The following is a 14,510-nucleotide window of genomic DNA, read 5'->3' as shown; positions in this document are numbered from 1 at the left end:
ATGCCTGGCTGAAACAGGTGTTCAATCATGAAAAAAGGAAGCTCCTGAATGCCTAGAAGCATAGCCCAGAAGACCCAGACAAAAAGTCTTTTCATTCCTCATATATTTTTTTTACAAGGCAGCCATTGATAATAGCAGTCACCTGGCAGGGAGATAAAAGTTGGGAAGCTTTTCTTCCCAGTTTACCTGTCCTATATAATTTAGAAGTTTCTAACATTCCTTAAACTGTGAAACAGGCGCTTCCTTCCTCCTCTCTGTGATTTTTAGGAGAAAAGAATCAGAGAAGGTACCTTTTTTTTCTTATTTTATTTTTTTAATAATTACTTTTTAAAACTGAAAAAGAAACCAAATTGCAAATAGCAAATGCAGAGTTTTCCCCTAAAAGGACATGGTTTCTCTATAGAGCTTCTGAATATATCTTTTCCTATCTTCACTCTCTGGCTCCCTACAGATTTAAATTACAGAAGCAGAATATCTGTCCTCAAAGTAACCCATTTTTTAATTCACGTGGATGTTTTGATCTCTCTCCCTAGACTTCTAGGCTGAATAGCCCCACAGAATTAATACGGCTGCTAAAATGTATAGAGAGAACTGAATCAGGTCTTTCATTCCTGCCCAGAAAATATTCTCATAGCTCTCACAGTCAACTCATGGACTCCTCTGCTTGCTCCTCTTTTTCCCATTTCAAGAGTCTCAAGCACTCTGAAACCCAATGCACTTCCTTTACCCTTAGAATTAAGCAAATTAAATTATCATATCTTAAAAAGAAATAACACAAATAAAAACATCAGCAAAGGAGTAAGCATCCAGAACCTTTCACCCTCCAAATCCTGAATGCCTTCAAAGAGTATAATGAACAACTCTGAGGTATGGAGTAGGTTTTCAGCACCAAGGTAAACCTCCCCCCGTTCATTCATTCATTCATTCTCTTCCTGGGAGCACACAAGCCGTGCTCGCTGCCCGTGGGAAAGTGGCATCAAGCTGTACTGTGACCAAAGATCCCATACTGCAATACATCACACGCACTAAGCATTGCTGAGCACGCTACAGAATTAGAGGGAAAGCTTTGTGGGCTGAAGACTCATTTCAAATTGGCTCAAGCTGCTCTTTTAGGAGTAAACTGTGGCTGTATTGAAGCATGTGAAGGTAGAATATATCCTCTTTCTTTTACCCTAAATTAAATTCTACATATAAAAGGCCCTATAAACACTTAAGCAACATCTACCAGCATGTTCTAGCACAAGTCATTTTGGTGAAGGCTTTACATGTGCACTTCTCTTCAAGCACACACTTCAGTCACATTTTCAAGTGCTCTGCCAAATTGACGCTTGCAAGGGTAGCAATTATTTTTTTTTTTAATATTGAATTTAAATCATTCAAATATTTTCTCTCTTTGCCTTCTTCTACTTTATGGCAATCTTCAAAACAGATTTGAATTTTACTTAAAAGTCATAAGTTTCTTTAGCTCTCAAAACAATAGATTACTGGAAAGAGAGGGACAACTGGCTGGCTCTACAACTGTATTAGCATCAGTCTCAGACACTCAGGTAGAGAGACAAAATTAAAACTACAGTGGATTTATAATGATCAATAAAACATAATTATGACAGCAGAAAGTATAACCAAACACTGGACAAGCTCTGTGGCCACAGGTTTTTAAGTTTCAATAGGAATGCTGGCTTGGTATGCACCTCCACTGTGGCATAAAACAGAAGAATAGGGATAAAATAATGAAATTCAAATACAGGCATGGGAGGGTCAAAGCTAAAGCTAAAAGAACTGATTTTATTTTACAACCTGGTCTAACTAGAGCAAACTTCTGAAGATAAAGCTGGATATAACTTCCTATCCTGAAGACCTCACCTTCAGTTTATTATCTATACATGCCGAGGGATAAAACATTATTCATTAACATCTCTAGGTCATCCCTTGAAGCTAACAGCAATGTTTTTGTGTAAAAAGCAGAACAATAAACCATAAATTTGCATTCAGGAAGCAGCATGTAATAAGTGTTTACACTTAAATTTGATGTGAGCCATGTGTGCTTATTGCTTCTCAAGCTCAGGCCACATTTCAGTCCCTTGGAGACAGATCATAAAATCTAAGTGAATATTTAGTTGATGCATGTCCTAAATGTATCTTCCACATCATATTAGAAAAAGAAAATCCCAGTGCCCAGCTCTTAAAGAAGAATGCAACATGCATTGGAAGAGAGATTACTGGTTGCTGTTATCCACTACAACTGTACAGGGAGGTCAGTCTTTTCTGCCTGTTGAAAGATCCTTTTCTCCTCAATCCATTTCAGGATCGGCAACAAGGCTGCAAAAATTATTGCCTCTGTTGCAAATGTCCTGAGACTTCTGGGTCAGCTACATTCCAAAGTCCAAGATCAGATGAAAATCTTAAACATCTACATCTTTTTCAGTCCACTCATCTTTAGGACACCATTTGTATAGAATGGTACTGTTAAGCATGCATTTAAGCACAGTTCTAAATAAGGGAAGTTTTCCATAACTGAAGCCTAGATATGCAATTCCAAAGGCTCCAAAGTGTGCAGGCCGTTTGAGGTTTGGTTTGTTATTTTTCTGGTGGGTTGCTGCTCCTCCTCCTTCCTGTCCTCCCCCCTCTTTTTGGTTTTATTGTTCTTGTTTTCTTCTCTCTTTTTGTTGGGTTCCCCCTCTGCCTCCCACTGATTATTCTATTAGATCTATTACCTAAATGATAATGTAACTTTCTTTTCAAATTAGGTGAGAGGAGGGAAACTCATATACTTTGCAAGATAAGAATAACAGCTTTTTAAAATATAGCTTTTTAAACTTACCACTATTTCTGCAGAACAAACAAAACCCACGATCAGTGATAAAACAGCACATGCTGAAAAGCACCAGTCTGCTGATCTATCAGTTCTGTTTTCAGCAAGATACTTACTCTACAGGAAACTTCAGCATGATTTATAGCATCAGAGGCACAGTATTATACATGGACAATGTATACACACGTGTTATAGACCATTAGTCAATAGTCTTTTTCCCTAAAAGGACATGAAGATACAGTTCCCAGTAAAGGCTGCTATCATATTTATCAAGCAAAATATTAATCTACATCTAGCAAATATTGTTTAAATAATAATCTACAGCTTGCAGTGATTGTTTGTTTTCTTAGGATGATAAACTTTTTGAGCAATCAAAGCATTCTGGTCAGCAGGTTTTAAACTGAGTGCTTCGGAACTCCTTTTTCTGACTAACAATTTCTGAATCTGGATTGTTATTTTTAAAGTTTAATTACAGAAAAAAAAATATTACAGTTTGTGGAACACCATCGTTCTCTCCAAGAACTGAATGACAAAACCAAAAAGATTTGGACACAGTCTTTTCAAGCTGTCAAAGTGCCAACAGGCAGAAATCTGACCCAGTATTTCTGTTTGTCTGTCCTTCAGACATGCTTGCGTTTAGGCAAAGAACTTATCACACTAGACTAGAAAATGCTGCAGTTTGGGATACGTTGTATAAACAGCTTAGAGAAAAACCCCCTCTCCTGACCCAAGCCTGAGTGAAGAAAGGAATATCAGAAATGGCAAAATCTACAGTAGTCCAAGACTAAGCCTTGTGGTCTCTGCACTGATCAGAGCCTTCAGTCAACACTAATCTGGATTTTTTTCCAGACAGACAGGTTACTTGATCAGAGGTCTGACAGGGATTTAAAATCTGAGATTAGGGAATTGAAGGACAAGAATGCAGAGAGAAACTACACCCCTGAATTTGAAGAAACAAGGGGAAACTCAAAAGACCTGCTATTGCAAAAAAAATTCAACTCATACTTTGATACACAAATGAGGAATCTAATTTTGGCAAAGTTGTCACTTTTTGAAACCACCCTCTTATTAGTAAAACCAGGATATTACCTGACTTCTACAAGGTCTTCCAAGAATAAGAAAACGATGAATTTAAAGCACATCTCTATGATTCTGGGAACAATCAAGCAAACTCTAAGACAAGTGTGGTCTGAAAACAGCAGTGGAGAAGTAGAGCATAGAAACTGCTTGCTGACAAGTGATGGGAATCGGAAGTCTGGGATTCAACATCAGAACACCTAAACAAAATTAAGAACACAAGCTGGATCAAAGTTTGCAGTACAGTAACACAATATGAAATGGCAGAACTGCCAATCCTCAGGCATCTCAGCTGAGGCGGAGCATAATCCCTCCTCCTTTAAAACACTATGCTGCTTTCCAGGGGTATGGGGTGAGCTCAAGAGGCTGACAAAAGGCAGTGGTACTTTCTTTCCTCCATTCAAATGGACATGTTTTCTCTAAGCAGAGTAATTTGCAGGTCATTAATGCTATTCTAGAAAATTGTTCTGAATTGAATCAAAACCAGTATTACCAACTCTGCAATCATTGCCCATGTAATTGTGCACAAACCAAACAGGGGCTGAAAAAGCCAAGTATATTAAGTAAAAAAATAAATGGAAAAACAGGCTAAGCAAAAACCAGATAAAGACCAACAAGCCTTCAAACAAAGCATACTAGAATTATCTCCTTTTTTTTTTTTTTTTTCTGGCTACTGTAGAAACTCAGACTCAATGCCCTTGTATCATTCTGTGGCACATTATACTTGGGTCTGCTGCAATTTTACCATGTGTCCAAAGGTTATTAAAGAGAAGCACATACTGATGGCCTGCGGTGCATGGGGGCATGTGGAACAGACTTTCACGACACAACTGCTTCTCATCTCAAGGAAATACTTGCTGACCTAAAAAATCCTTTCTTAGCTACACTGTCCTAGGTAAGAAATTGTTAGGACAACTTTCTACTGTTATTATATCACTTGTGCATTGGAAAGATAGAAATGTCTCCAACAGCTTATAGGAAAGGTTTGGGAAGAATAAATTCATTAACATTAGCAAACTGAAAGCAATTGTGTTATTACTTAGTGTGATGCTTTATAGGGGAAAGAACCCTTTGGGTTTCTGTGGCTGAATGTAAACATGAAAAGCTGTGTACTTCTACAGTCTGTGACTGTACATTTCAATTATCAAGTCTTGCAGAATTTGCATTATAAACTAAAAAGCACTGCATTACACATTCTTAATTCATAAAACTTTAAAAAAAAGAACATAAATAACAGATGCAGTAAAAAGCAAATGGAAGCCAGAACTGATGACAATCTATAATGGTGATTCATGCTAACCATTTTATTTGTGACCACAATTCAGATCAGTGTATATATAAGTTTAAATAGGAATCATTAATAAATTGTGTTGATATTGAGGTCAGTTTTCTGCAATACATCAAATGCTAAACTTCCAGTCCATAAATATCTTCACTGCAAGTAAAAAATAAATCTATTACCTTTACAGCAGCTGTATTCTGAAAAATGTGCTCTCTTTTAATTTTGTTGCCTCATGTATATCTTATTAACCCTGAAGCAACCTGAATGAAAAATATGCTATAAAGTTAAAAAAACAAAACCCCAAAACCCTGACCGGATGATCAAGACAACTGCTCTTTTCAGCCATTCTCACCTTTCCTGTCATCAAATAAAAGTAAGTTTTATTACAAGATAAAAGAGCAGGCCTGCTCTTACAGGGCTTACATAGCCATATTTTCAACAGCAATGAATTGCATTAGAGATGACCAGAAAGTTAATTTCCCACCCTCAACAAAATTTTTGATCTTATTCAGATTAAAAATGAATAGTGAATGCTGGCTGAAGGAAATTAAATGAAAAATATGTAAAATACACAAACACATAAACTTCAAATAAAAATGCTTTTTAATTGTGTTTATACGTAATACAAAAATTCTAAGCTAAAGATCCAAATGCAAAATTTGAAATTACTTATTTTATCATCATCAAAACAAGAATCTCATAATACTTGCTTTGTTGCTTGCCTGTGAAATACCTGACAAGAACTTGTCAACTTTAACATTATTTTCCATTTTCAACTAGGCTTTTTTTGAACATTTTTGACTAAACCTACGTAACACCCGGCAGTATTGAATAGAATTCAGCTATTCTACTTTTCCAGAGTTTTTATATTGTTCTAAGAGGATTTATAACGCTCAGAGGTCTCAAAATACTACATTCATTTTCCTTATAATTTTATTTTCACCTCCACTACTTCTTCTGAAATGTAGTCTTTTCCGTTTCTCTTCCTCTTTTTCAAATACCACTTGACTAACAAGAGGAGGTCTGATCCATCTGACCTAGAGTGTGGCCACATCAGCTACTGAAACAGTGCAAGTAAGGAGGAAGCAATCTCTGGAACAAGCAGGAAGCGCAGGGAGGAGATGCAGGATGGAGCAGAAGAGGATGAACTCAGGAACTCTGTAACCTGTTCTGCCACAAAGAAGTTCCTCACCGAGGGCCTTGGAGTTCTGTCCTGGGGGGCTGAGGTTGAATTGCAAATGCACACAGTTTTGCTTGCAAATTCAAAAGGAGAATCCTTTTAAGTCACACAGGAAAGCAGAAACATGCAGCTGGAGAACATCATGGAGCACCTATCACAAAAAAGACTCATGCTGGCTTCCAGTTCTCAGTGGAGGTCAAGATCACGTTTTCCAATGGATTTTTAGTTCAGCTCCTGACTCATAAAAGAAGAATCTGCATAATGATGAACAAACCTTTAACACTTCACCCTTCAGAAAACACTGAATTTACAATGGATGATACTCACCTTTTACAACTAGCCTAGTAGCAACTCTTGTGAGAAGAAAAGATGCACTTATTCAGCAGAGATGCAGTTTGTAAATTATAACTAAAGCGGAAAACAAAGGGTAGTGCATGATAGAAGAAAAAATTAAATACAACTCTAAGTGCTTATTACTGGGTAACCACTGCATCCTATTCTGCTACTAAATGCAACTGAAACTTCCAAGAGAATGTGCCCTATGACAGCAGTTAAGGAAAGCTGCAGTAAATACTATAAACGGCATTGCAACCCTGAAACATAAGCAGCCCTTCGACACAGTTCAATTACATCTGTAAAGCAAAGGAATGGAGATCCTAGCATCAACTCTGACACAACATGTATTTGAAATGCTGCCAGAGAAAGGTTAAATGGAAGGGTTTATATATTCCCGTTGCAGAACTCTTCTTATTCATGTCAAGGATTGTTCACTGAACAAAATGGCATGAGATAAGTGATTCTGCCTAAAGACCAGAAAAGTCACTATGAGAATATCTTAAAAAAAAAAATCTGCTTATAATGGAATCTAGAAAATTAAAAGGTAAAAAGTTCTAAACAAGAACACAATCTGATTTTAAAAGCTTTATTTCATGACGTAAGAACACTAACTACAGCAGCATTTTAAGTGTCCTTAACTCCTCTACAGCCACAGAAAATGTATGTTGAAATCCCATTAAAGCCACATCACTGGGAATGAGAGACACAGAGGTCTCAAGCTAAGCGAGCACTGGTATCATGCTTGTATTTTACCTAGCTGCAGAGTTCAAGGTGAGCCCCTCTGTACTTAAAGCTATCCACACAGAATGATTCTAGACAGCTGGGTGAGACCTAGAAAGGTCATGCTGTTCAGCCATTTGTCCCAAGGCAGGAACAGCTGCCTTTTTTGACAGCATGACATTTTGGACATATGTTTCTCTAACCTGTTTCAGCGATGAAGACTACTCATAGATAATCTGTTCCTCTAGACTTATCATATAGGAGTCTGCCTTACTGCAATTTCAGTCATTAGTTGCTGCTGAAGACAAGTTATTCCCTCCTCTGTGGAAGCCTTTTACACACTTTAAGATTGTTACAATGTCATCTCTTAGTTTCATTCTCCATAAGAGTGTTCTTTCCTTTTTTCTTCACATAAGAGTCCTCAATTAGTCTACATATTCCTTAAAATGTAGTTCTTGAAACTGAAGAGAAAATACCTCTAGTGATCTTACCATGGTGGAGTAGAGCACATGCATCATTCCTGTGATGTCTTGTACCTATCTTCATATCAATCCTTAATTTCTCTTGATTTATCACCCCATTGAGATGCTACTTTTGAAACTGTGTGTTTCACTCAAGCACCATGCCTGACCCTGGATCTGGCCTCAGAACCTGCTCCATTTTCCTGCTTCAGAAGGCTGGGTCAAGCCCACCTTAGAAACACACTCTAATATGCTGCCCTTCGGTTGAGAGAGATGAACAGGTTACACAAGCTCTTTCAAACCCAGACACTTAGCCCAACTGATTGCACAATGTTAACTGCAAGGAGCGCAAACTGAAGTTAAGTTTATTGGTTGGATGAAAAAAAAGAAGAGAGGAGAAAGTAGAGGAAATGTTCCATGATGAGACACAGCATCCACAGACATTACTTCAGGGCAATGTCTTATGCTCATTTGTGAGAAGCCACAACCAAAAACAATCCTCATGTGCCCTTAGCATGGCCTTTCTGCATACTTCTCCATAGAAAGCAAACTCATAGGTTCTTCTTGTTCCTGCTGTGATTATGCAACTCTCCAGTTCAGTAAATACAGCATCTGCCAATTGCACTGCATTAACACTCCCAGCTCAGCCCTCATCAAACCTAAAAGCTGGATATAATTCCACACTGCTGGCAAGCTTGCAGCATTTCCTTGTATTGGATCATAAATGCTCTCATAAAATTACCTTTGTTCCCTCTATAGAGAGTCCTCAGGAGAGATTACCTTAACCATGGCCGCCTTAAATTCCATTGGTATTCATTTTTTTAGGAAGCATGAACCACACTGGGAATGCAAAATATCAGTGACCCCAGCTGTGTTCTCAGACTAACAGACTGCAGTCTTGGTAAATTTTGCAACTGGGGATGATACAGAGATTTCTTTTTTCCAGGGCTTTTAAGGTTACAAGCAGCAGAACTGTGCAGTAATTCACACAGTCCAATGAAACTATGGTGACTTTTATCAAAAGCAGGGTCAAATGTTGCTTTTATTTTTATTTATTTGAATATGAAATTTCTATCTTCTTTGTGGAGAAAAAAAATCAGGATTCAACAGAGCATGTGATAGTTACTTCAAAGCAAAGTGACTTTCTGGGCATCACTGCAGAGCAGTCCTGCAGGAAACCCAAGTTTCAGGTCCAAAGCTCCATCTCCTGAGATGTGCACAGGTGTAGGGACCTGCAGCACTGCTTCACCAAAATTTGCCAAAAAGTCTCTAATGACAAATACTAAGGTCTGTGACTATTCTCCTCACAGAGTCTCTCATCATCTGACATTATGCATTTCTTCATCTACCTCCTTCATGGTCTCAGGAGTCTCTTGCTTGAAATGAAACAGCCCCCCTGAACTGAATGTTTTTACAGGACTCTGGTATTCAGTGAGGCAGTAGACATCACAGGATTTTGCTCTAAATGACCTGTATGTGTTGCTAATAAATTTTTGACCAGACTTTTTTTTTTTATTTCAAATTATAAATACCTTTTTTTCACTGACTACATTTATTTACAGTTTAGAGAGATAGTTCTGTTATTTATCATCAACTCCAAGTTACATGTCAGACAAAACCTAACATCTGAGTCAAGTATTTGCTGGAGTTTAGATGCCTGCATGAGGATATAAACTCTGAACAGGAATACTCAGAGCCAAACAAAAACCACTTTTTCCCAAGGGATTTTTAAACTTTCAATGAACTATGAGTATTGATCTTACTCTAAATCTGTGGAAATGAGTTTCTGTAAAACTGAATTTAAGACCTAAGTCAACCTCATTATAGTCTTAATTTACCCACTATTTACTAGTAATTCAACCCACTCTTTCAGAGGAAATGACAAAGCGTACAAGAGGAAAAAGCAGTATAAAAGTTGATGAAATCTGCACTACTTTAGAATGAAGTCTTAGTAAAATGTATATGATATGCAAATAGGATTTGCTCTCAAATGTCAGTAGGATACTCTAACCCAATTGTCCCTGTTTACATATCAAGTACAGAAAAAAAATACTTCAATGCAAACAAAGAAAATATTCCTGATATACATGTTGTCTAATCTTGTATTTCTTTTGATACTAAGATAAAAGTCAAAGGTCCTAAAGTACAATGATGAAAGTTTGGTCTCAGTTATGTTTTTTTTTTTTTTTTAACAGAGTAAAACTCAGGCAATATACAGAATGTTACTATTTCAGCAGTAGATAAATGCTAGATAAACACTCCTTAACAGCAGTTTATCCTATAAAAATAGTTCCCCCCCATCCCCCGAATGCCACCAGTCCAATGAATATAAATTATATCAGGATTCTGAATTATATCAGGATTCTGGAACATACTTTGACAGAATAAAAATTACAATAACAGCCTCCTAATTCTGACTGATGACATTTGCAAAAAAACATAACACTTTCAAGACTTTGTGGCAGCACTTCAACAGTGAGCCCTCGCTTACACAACTGGAAGCCTTAATTGTTTTGTGAGCTTTCAAGCGACCGTCTGTTTCACTTCACTTAATTCATGTCATACTCAGTTTGGCTACTGTAAAACACAAATACACACAAACCTCGTGTTCAACGGCCTCCATCCTGGATTTTTAGCATTTTTGTCATCAAAAAGGAAGTTCTGCATGGGCCCAGGGGCGGATGGATGGATGGGTGGATGGAGGGATGGAGGGATGGATGGATGCTGGAAGGGAGCCCGGCTGTGCGCGGCCGCCGCTGCGCCCTCTGGCGGGGACAGCCCCGCTCCGGCCAGCGCAGCCTCCTCCCACCCTGGCACCGAAGTCCGGGTTTAAAAACCCCCAGGGGCAGTCAGGTAAATCCCAGCATGCCTAGGAAATTATTTCACTTGAATTGGTCCGACTTGATTTTCTGCGGTAAGATAATGTTAACGGGCTGGCAAAAAAACGACTTTGCATTTTTTCCCATCTCTGCTGAAATCCGAGCGTGTGCCTTTGGTGTAGTGGCATCTTCAGAAATCCTCCCTGGCTCCAGCTCTGCCAGGGCTTACTGTATGTTTCCATTTCTTGACACTGTTATTCCATTCATTTTCAATAAAGTGTTTCGTTACTGGGTATTTGACAAAAAGGTAAAAACAGCATCTCCTTAAGAATTTGCAGCTACCTCAAGTATTTATTCTTTAACTCTTTTAAGGTTTTATCTGAGCTGATCCAAAGGGATACAGGAGGTTCTAAATAAAGTATAACTTCAAAACATCACTTTTTTTTTCGTCTTGACTCACAAAGCCTGAAGTTGAATTTCTGGCTTTACATATTTTTCCTCTTCTCCCTGATTAGACACAGTCTATCACTGTCTTTTCATTTTTTTTTCCAAATAGCTGCAGTATTACAAACAAACAAAAAGGAAATAAAACTCTGATTTTGAAAATGACATTTAATTATTACTGTCATAATACAGATTTTTTAATCAAGAACTAGGGAAAAGATGCCAAAGTTATAAACATCTAAATATCAAAACTGACCTCAGATTGCCCATCTCTCTACTTGAAACAAATACTTCCTACATTTTCTTCAGAATGTATTAAACTAATACATCAAAATAGTATTTGCTTGATTATAAACTCCTTCCTACTCCGTATCACATTCAGGAAGACACAAGACATTATTAAATGATTTATTAATAAGCAATCCACTGGTAAACCTTCTATTTAGCACTTCCTGGTAACAGACATTGACGACTACTACAACCTAATAGCCTAAGCCAGTGATGTGTGGTGTTTATTTGCACACTGATAAATCATACTTCATTTAGTCACCACTAATATCTTATTGTCTGGATGATAACAAACTTTGTGAGCTCAGTCCACTACCACACAAGATAGCAATTCTCTTTTTCTAGTATCACCACCGCACCACTCCCTTATAACTAACATTAACAAATACTAACATTTGTTGCCTACAGCCCTGAGCACAGCAACATGGGGTTTGCAGCAGTACATGAAAACTCTCCTCGTGGTTTTTCCCTTTGGCCCCAAGTGACATGTGAGCCCGGTAACCTGCTGAGCTACCCCGTCGTTTAGCAATTCCAAAACTCAGTGGTAGGCCCCTACCCGGGAAACTCTCGCTCTGTCTAGCACATAACCTCACTGGACATTTAAAAAAAACTACCCAGTCTCTCTTTTTCGGGCCAGTTACACAGTGACCACGAAACTTTTCACACTCATATCAAACCTTTAAGGAAAGGAAGAAGGGGCAGTTCTGTTGCACCAGGGAAGCCAGTGGGCGTGTTCCATCTGATAACAATCCAGCTAGTATTTCGAATACCCAGGCACAGCTTTTGGAAATACCTGTAAACCAGAACCTGCTGCAGAAAGGTCCCCTGACACACAAACCCCACGACTATCCGCAAATGCGCCAAGACTTCCTTTAGCAGCTTTCCCCTCCACAGCACAGGAATGCAGGACACAGAAGGCTTTAGTGATCAAAAGAGAACCCCATGCTGCGGGAAACAGTGGCCCAAGATAAAGCACTACAGGTGCTGTGTGTCACGCATTAACAGGTGTCTCGGAGACGGACTGACAAGAGGACGCTGACACTTCACAAGCAAACTTAGTCAACAGAGCCTCTCGCTCCTAACGAACAGGTTCCACAGCCCCTGGGGCTGCTTCCTTTATCTTTCTCCTTCTCTCAACGCCCAGTTTCCAGGGAAGGCTGCAAGCTACTGACTTCCGCGGGGGTGGAGAGTGCCCGCTAGCTCTCCCAGGCAGGATCTGCAGGGAAACTTTGCCATCCCTCCACGGCTCGCTGCCGGGAGAGCAGAGGGGCCCCGGCGCGGGAGGGCGGGCGGGGGAGGCTGTCGGGGCGCCTCTCCCGGGGGCTCCGTCCCTCCCTTCCCGGCTCTAGAGGGGAGCCCCTCGCGTCTCGTACATGGCTGGGAAGGAGGCTCCGGGGACCCCGCGAAGGGGCTCGGGAGGAGAAAAGCATCGGCTCCTAGTGATCGCGGGGCAGATTCATTAAAGGAGGAAAGTCCCGAATTCTCATTAAAATAAGAAATGAAGTCATAGAGAGCTCTTTCCGGAGAAGCCGGGGTAGGGAAGGATGAGAAGCCAGGATCCCGGGCCTCTCTCGGGAGGAGGGGCAGCCAGCCCCGAACGGCGTTTGCCTTCTCTGGGTACGCGGCCCGTGGAGCGGCCGGCAGAGCCCACACCGCGGGGGCTGCGGAGACGGCCCGGCCCCCGACCCCGGCCCGCCCCGGCCGCGCTGCCCCGGGCTCCGCGGAGAACCCGGGCCGGCCCCGCCCGGCAGGTACCGGCCTCGCTTACCGCGGCTCTGCCTCGGCGTCTCCCCGCCGGCGAGCTGGCAGCGCTCGCTCAGGCACTGGAAAAGTAATAGAAATCCAGCGGCTAGTTTGCTTCTCCGCAGCCTCGCCATAGCACGGAGCCTGCCGACACAACTCTCCGGGTGCGGGGTCCGTGCCGCTCCTCGTCGGTGGTGGGGAAGTCCGGGGGGCGGCGGAGAGCAGCCCTAGCAGGCGCCGAGCCGCCCTGTCCTCGGAGCAGCGCTCATACAGCGGGGCGGCAGGGACGAGCCGCTGGGGCTGTGGGCGCTGGAAGGACGTGGGGGGGAAGGGGGGGCTCCGTGCCCCTAACTCGCGCGGCCGCGCCGCTCTCAGTCGAGCGGCATCACCGCTAGGGAAAACAAGCCCAGCCTCGCCACAAAGTGCCAAACTCTTCCCTCCTCGCAGCCTGCTGATAGATTTTAGGAGAGCCACTGAGATCCTCCCTTCCTGGCTTGCCCCCACCCAGCTCCCTTCCCCCGCAGGGTGAGGCAGGGTGCCTGAGGGATGGAGCCTCTTCTCGGTGTACCGCTACCGACTAAACCCCTCCGTGCAAAACGAGCGGGGAAACGTTCCAAGCGGAGCCAGCGGACCGGCCCCGAGTACGGGGGGAGCAAGACCCGGAGGGGGGCGGATGCGCCGCGGGAGAGGATGCGCGGGCGGCGGGGAGGCAGGCGGGGACGGACGAACAAGTTCTCTCTCTCTCTCTCTCTCGGGGCGGTTTCCGCGGCCGGCGGCGCTGGTGCGGGGCCGAGGGCAGCGGCGTGGGGCGGGCGCTCCCCCGGCCCGCAGCGCCCCGCGCTGCCGTCGCCGCCCGCCGCGCAAGTGCGGGCAGGGGGCTCGCCTGAGGCCGGCCCGGCCACCCCCGTGCGCCCCCCGCCCCCTCCCTCCGCAGAGCGCGGTGGGGCGCAGGCGCCGGGACTTCCCCGGTCCTCCCGCCGCTGCCGGCGGGGCCGCGCTCCGCACGGCGGTCCCGGGAGGCGCTCCGGGCCGGGCACCTGGCCCCGGCACGGCTCCCGAGCGGGGCGGGTCGCTGCCCGGAGCGCCGGCAGCCTGCGCTGCACGGCGAGGGCGGGGGGAGGACGGCGGGCGGCACCAAGACCCCCGGGCCCGGCCGGAGCCCCGCCGCTCCGCGGGACGGGGAGAGCCCGGCCCAACGCCGCCGTCTTCTTCAAAAGTTGCTGTGTAAACCTGCGTCAGTTTCGCGGGTGACAACCGCAATAACGCCCAAAGCCCCTAAATCCCGCTCCCTCTCTCCCCCAGAATTTCCCTGTGTTTTCGGGTAAAGCCGCCTCCCTTCACACACGCC

At 42.9% G+C, this 14,510-nt stretch overlaps 1 protein-coding gene across 1 annotated transcript in view; it reads right to left on the bottom strand.

The window, feature by feature from the left end:
* Positions 1–14,006, bottom strand: part of PLXDC2 (plexin domain containing 2) — a 259,764-nt gene extending 245,758 nt beyond the window's left edge. The window contains exon 1 of the mRNA XM_066198866.1: positions 13,188–14,006. Within this exon, the coding sequence (XP_066054963.1) occupies positions 13,188–13,296 (109 nt within the window). The 5' untranslated portion in view covers positions 13,297–14,006. The remainder of the gene's footprint in view (positions 1–13,187) is intronic.
* Between the last annotated feature and the right edge of the window lie 504 nt (positions 14,007–14,510).

This window comes from Chamaea fasciata, unplaced genomic scaffold, assembly GCF_029207755.1.
Source record: "Chamaea fasciata isolate MVZ Bird 193981 ecotype frontalis unplaced genomic scaffold, bChaFas1.0.hap1 SCAF_1, whole genome shotgun sequence".
In the NCBI taxonomy this organism is placed as follows: Eukaryota; Metazoa; Chordata; class Aves; order Passeriformes; family Sylviidae; genus Chamaea; species Chamaea fasciata.
Note: the sequence above shows the minus strand (reverse complement) of the source record. Positions and strands in the feature narration are given on the sequence as shown.